Source organism: Bombus impatiens, unplaced genomic scaffold, assembly GCF_000188095.3.
Source record: "Bombus impatiens unplaced genomic scaffold, BIMP_2.2 scf_0037, whole genome shotgun sequence".
Lineage (NCBI taxonomy): Eukaryota > Metazoa > Arthropoda > Insecta > Hymenoptera > Apidae > Bombus > Bombus impatiens.
In genome coordinates this window covers 445,269-451,268 of record NT_176456.1, presented here as the reverse complement: position 1 = coordinate 451,268, position 6,000 = coordinate 445,269, and the positions used below count along the sequence as shown (strand labels likewise).

General features: G+C 41.2%; 1 protein-coding gene across 4 annotated transcripts in view; it reads right to left on the bottom strand.

The window, feature by feature from the left end:
* Window positions 1–78: 78 nt before the first annotated feature.
* Window positions 79–6,000, bottom strand: part of LOC100740324 (lachesin-like) — a 176,569-nt gene continuing 170,647 nt past the window's right edge. For 2 of the 4 annotated variants that reach the window (XM_012390122.2, XM_003485177.3), the window contains exons 4-5: window positions 5,425–5,593; window positions 79–4,687 (exon numbers count right to left, since the gene is read on the bottom strand). In XM_012390122.2, coding sequence (XP_012245545.1) covers window positions 4,596–4,687; window positions 5,425–5,593 — 261 coding nt within the window. In that variant the 3' untranslated portion in view covers window positions 79–4,595. The remainder of the gene's footprint in view (window positions 4,688–5,424; window positions 5,594–6,000) is intronic. The other 2 variants (XM_012390129.2, XM_012390141.2) reach the window with 1 other exon arrangement.

The following is a 6,000-nucleotide window of genomic DNA, read 5'->3' as shown; positions in this document are numbered from 1 at the left end:
CGCCACCGCCGTCTTTGCCCTTGTTTCCTATGTTCTTTCTTTTTTTTTTTCGTCTCTTTCTCTTTCTTTCTTTCTCTGTCTGTCTATCTGTCTGTCTCTCTCTCGTTCCCTTCCTTCAACCTTTATTTTTCACCCGTTTCACGTTCTCTTTTCCCTCGACTCTTTTTTCCGTTCCTTCCCCCTTTTGTGGAGAAATCGTCCGATTTTCAGGTAGGAAAAAAAATTTACCGCAATCGCGCGCGATCCAACAGCACACTATGAAACGGAAGAGGTAAGAACAAGCCAAAATCAAGCTCGAACCAGCAATCATTATTTCTCGCGAGGTTCACGTGATATCGTGGACGTTATGGAGATGCGATTATATTCACGTAGTCAGCAGGGAAACGTTCTTACATGTAATCAACCTGCTGCATTATGACCCAGGCAAAGTTTTTTAATCACGTTTGTTCACCAGTAGATATTACTCGACCTTCGTTTCGTTGGCTAGGTCCTCGGATTAAAATATTCGCCACGGTTCCTGTTCATTCGTTATTCATAGTTTTTCTCGCTCTTTCTTCTTCGTTTTTATACTTATTCCCATAATTTGATTGCATATGAAGAGCAAGAACATACAATCTCGAGAAGAGCGTAAGTCCATTTTCGTTTAATTTCCTCGTACCGAATAATTTGTTAGATTCACAGGTAGAAATTTCTTAGAAACAGCTAATGGATCTATGAAATTATATAAACAACAGGATAACGAATCGTTTTGTGTATTACAAATAAAATAAATTATCACAGCGTTACCTGTTGGTAGTATAATAGAATAATTATAATATAACAAATATATTATGAAATTGTAGAGGAACGGATAATTTGTGCTTCCGTAGGATAAACTTTGATATAAAACCGATTAGTTGACGTTTCCCTGTTTTATATGAGCTTCAACGACAGAAAGAACCGATCGTTTTTATCGAGCCTGTTTCACCCATTAAACCGCCATTAAATTTAATTTATTCGCTTAAGAAGATATTTTGCATCGAATTTATTATTCTCCAATTGCGTTACAAACGATTGGCTACGGACGTACTTAAGAAACGGCATTTCCAATTTATTTTGCATTTCTTTCGTATCGACGGCTGATCGTTCGTTTCCATTATTGCGGGAGAAAAGATCCCACCTAAAAGGTCAATATATAAAATCGTGTCGAGTATAAAAGCATTCGAGATTTATTATCGGCTCGGATTTCATACGTAATTGTTGTATACATATTTGCAATTGACGATTGTTCTGCAATTCAGTCAGATTTCAATCCGCGTGTGCACTTTCTCGTCCAAAGAACGATGGAAGATTAAAATTATCGAATCGACGTGGAAAAAAATTCAATTTCTCAAACATTCGCGATATTATTTCTGAAACGTTCGCGACGTTAGTATCGCTCGTATGATTGATATGTGGATAGAGTAATGCAATCTTTCGAGAAATACTGATATCGATGCACGATTACTACGATAGTTATATCGTATTTATTTTTATTGCATTTTGTTCGAATATCGTTCATCGTTGTTGGCAGTGGAGGGATTGAACGCATCGTCGAATATGAATGTTCCGGAGTTTTAAAGATCAAATCGAATCGAGAATGCATAAAATCATCTTTTATGTGTGTCCGCATTTACACAGAGAAGACCACCAACCGTTTGCTCTAATTAATCCGTCGTGCATTTCAGAAACCGAAGAGGATTATTTTGGTAATTGGAAAGCATTCGAAGACAATTTCATTTGTAGAATGAAATTCGAAAAACCAGGAACTTGGAATTAACGATTAAAAACGTTTGTTACATAAATATTTGAAAAGCTCTTGGTAACGTTGTTGTCTCTAAAATTACATGCTTTTAAAAGTTTTATAACAATCCATGAATAAATGTTCGTTTGACCTAACTTTTTCTCAGGCTAAATCCTAGGTGAATGGATTTAAATAAATTTTTATTTGCTACGAGGAACAACGTTGTTATCCCGTGAGTGACACGGATTATGACGGATGCTATTATACCAAATTCCATTTCGAAGTTGAACTTTTGCTCGGCGATGATGAATAGCCAGCTCGTGAAGGGAGCAAATTAGGAAAGTTAATTCTACCGCGTGCATCCTATTCGTTCACGTTCTGCCAATCGATTAGACAAATACGTTCATAGCAGTTTTTTTAACGCGTCTTATACCTTCTATCGAGTGTTCCATCCGTTCCATTTTGCTTCGGTCTATTACTCCTTGGCCCCGTTCGCTTCTCTTCTTTTTTCTTTTGCTCTGCTCTATGCGATCGATTCCTCGAATCGACTTTCTCGACACAACCGTCGACGATTTTTTTAAAACCAGGAACAATGAAAATGCGAGTTCGCAGTTTCGAGCATTACCGTACGAGAAAAGACGCACGTTGCAATTGAGTTTTGAAATAAATTGTTCGGAAACTATCATACAGCTTGGGTATGAAAAAAAAGACGCGATATTGATCTACGTTTCACGCTCGTGAAAAAAAATAAAATTTATACTCTCGTTAAAATTGCATGAATATTCTGCATTATATTGGATATTCTGCATGATACTTCAATTTCGTTCTGGTGAGATTATTACGGTATAAATTACAACGTTTCGATCAGATTGATCAATTTATCAAATAAAACATCTTCTCCCAGGATTAGCTATTAAAATATTTACCCATCGTATCGACGGTGCAGTGGGTTAACGAGATAACATTTCAAAGTATTTAATGCCGTATTACAGAGAGATAAAATAATTACATCTGCGTGTATTTATATAAATATGACGATACCAAAAAGAAGATAAAAATGAGTCCATTAATAGCATAAAATAAATTTTTCATAACCATCGAACAATACATCGATGCATCCTACTGTTAATTTATTTTTTGGGAACTTGGCGGGTATTTTTTCATGCAATAAGCCAACGACACATTCGGTTCGGCGTTTTAACAGGCGTTTTATTTTGTGGTGTGTCAGTACACCGTCCGCATTAATCGATTTGCGTGAAACGTCAGTTTTGCCATACGGTGGAAATTTGCTCGTGGTGGTGTATGTGTGTGTGTATCGGTCGCCGAAGTAAATAAACTTATTATGATCGAGTCGTGATAACGGTAAATTAATTGCTCGGTCGCAGTCGAGTTTCGCCAGCGTGCGTCAGCCTGTGAAATTCATTCGTTACGCTTAATCGTATACTGACTTCCGTTCCACGTAACACGTGGATCGCGATCATGCTCGTGTCCCGTAAATTAGACCGCCTTACATGTGACCGGTTGGCGTTGAAAGCAACCGAGCGAGAAAGAGACGACGTAAATAGATGACACGTAAGAGAAACGACTGAATAGAACGTGATGTTGGTGAAACGAATGAAAAGTAGAGTAGATGAATCCGTTAGAAAAAACGTGTGAGTTCGAGAAGTTGATTCTTACATGACTAGAATTCTTATCGAGAGAGATCCTCTTTTTCTTTTTTTGTAATTTTATTTTTTTTTAGTTTCATTCGTCGCACGAGAGATCACCAACTCATTGTTTCCATCGAAAGCGTATCGCGTATAAATATCGACGTAACGAGGGCTTCAGTTCCGGAACTAAGTGGTGCTGAGCGATTTCAGCGTGGAGGCCGCGAGTTTGGACGCGATTATAGGCGGATCGAACTTGGCCATTAGCTTTTCGATCTTAACCATTTCGATCGTCCTTCTGCCTAACAGATATCGATATTAGTGTACAGCATCGCGATACCCTGGATGCGATTAAAATTACGGTTGCGTGGCAACGATTCACCCTTTTCGATCCGACGACGTACGAAAACGAATCCGTCGGTCTATGACTCACATAGCTTTCTCTTTTTGTACTTTCTCTTTTTCACTCGTCTACCTTCTATCTTCCCCTTTTCGTATCTACGCACTTTTCAAACGCAAGGAAAGACGATCTTTGATACTCCGATTCACTCTTGTCCCGATGCTTGTTCCGTTCTGTGTCTTCCTCTCGACCGCTGATTCTTTGTCTTTCACCGTTTCAGTTCGCTGCTCCGTTTTACGGCTGCTTCGAGCTTTTTCATTCCGCGACCCACTGTCAAGACAACGTTATTCTCGTGTCAAGAGCTATTACGTAGCGTAGTGCGTGTTCGTTCTCTGATTACGATCAGTCACTTGGTTGCGTCGTCGAAACGTTGCCGCATCATCGCTCTCGACGTCGTAGTTCGTTTCAATCGCACGCATATGGAACCCGCGACGCCACGTTACGTTTCGGGCCAACTCTCGCGCTTTCACAGGGCTGTCACGTAATTCTCGCATCAGTTCGTCTCGAACTTTGAAACTTTTAACAGCGTCGACGAGGTCGCGTATTGACTGTCGACGTGACGCAAACGTTCGCATACACTATTTCATCGACGTACCGGCGTCGTGGTTAGGTGTTCGCTGGATCACTGCACCACCGCACCGTGTGATTTCCGGTTGCACGAACGCGCGTACTTTCCTCGATGGGGCAGCGATCGACCCCTGATCGTTGGATCTCACGGCGGAAGTCTTTCGTTTACCGTTCGTCCACGCGAAGAAAGAAGGGGAATAGCGTTTCCGGAATAAAACGGTTAGTAAAGCAGCAGACACAGACAGAGCAGAAGGGAGTAGAGCCTCGGTTGCTTGGCTTGACCGCCGTGCTGCATTGCCGCGGGATACTCTCCTGAAACAGAGGACAACACTTAAATTTTCTGAAGGCACCGCATCTCGCGATACGACTAGTAATACGTTGTCAAAGTATATTGGCTGGGATCTGCTGTTCGCGACATAAAGATGTATACGGTCGAAGTCGACGAAGTTTCAGGGTGTACTTTAATTCCATCTAGTCGAGCTAATTACGATGGCAAACTGACTTTGTTACTAAGGCCGTGAAGCCATCGTGTTAACGTTCCTACATTCGGATACTTCCTCATGCATATGTAGATACACTACATACGCGCACACGTCTGTACGTTTAGTCTACACATTTAGTCGTTTCAATGGTGCGTCACGTACAAATACGTTGAAGTGTGCAAACATCAGTTGCAATCGTGTTGGTGTTTTACACGGAAATTCTGTTAAACCGAAGCAATGAATTCATTAATTAAACGTGTGTGTCGAAAGCAGATCTCGTGTTCTCTGTTTGAAACTCTTTCTCTCCCTCTTTCCTATTCTTCGTTTGACGTTCATCAATTTTAAATTAATAACCCGGGGAAGCTCGCCTTCGCGTTCCCTCGCTATTAGTACGTCTGGTAAAAGAAATTCGAGAAAACGAATCCGTTTATTAATTTAGATCTTGCTTAAGAATCGGATCCCCACTAACGATCCGATGTGAAAAACCATTTACGAGTACCGTCGCTGTTTAGATTTGATAACGAGCCGGGTAAAGAGACGGCCCGTAATTAAGTCGAAATTACTCACCATTGAGTACGTGAACGGTGATCGATTTTGATTGAGCGTTGCTGGGATTACAGGTGTACCGGCCAGAGTCCGATGGCTTTGCTTCCTGCACCAGTAGAAAACTCTTGGTGATGTCACCCTTTTCCGTGACCACGGATACGCCGCCTCTGGTCGGGTCGTAGGTGATTATCTGCAACAATGATCAAAAAGGGAGCTTTGAGTCGAGCAACGTTGAAAAGTCGAATCGTACTCTGAAACGCGGAGAACGCGAAACGAAGGACGATCGGAGACCACCAACGTGGCAACTTCCTCCCTTTTATTCGAGGGCTGGAAGTTGGAACTGTTGGTCGAGGAACGTGGGAGATAAGCTTTTGGGAAGTACGTCGGAACGTCTGTTGTCATTGAACGAAGGTTGATACGAGGGAGCAGGGAAAAATTCTCGCTGTCCTCTCAACCTCCCTCTCTCTCTATCTCTCTCTCTCTCTCTCCTCTGTGATTTATTTCTTTACGTTGTTGGAAGTTGCTAAACGAGAAGAGATTGTATTATTGTAGAAAATATGAATAGAAAAATGTCTCTGCTTTCCTCTGGCGAGTAAC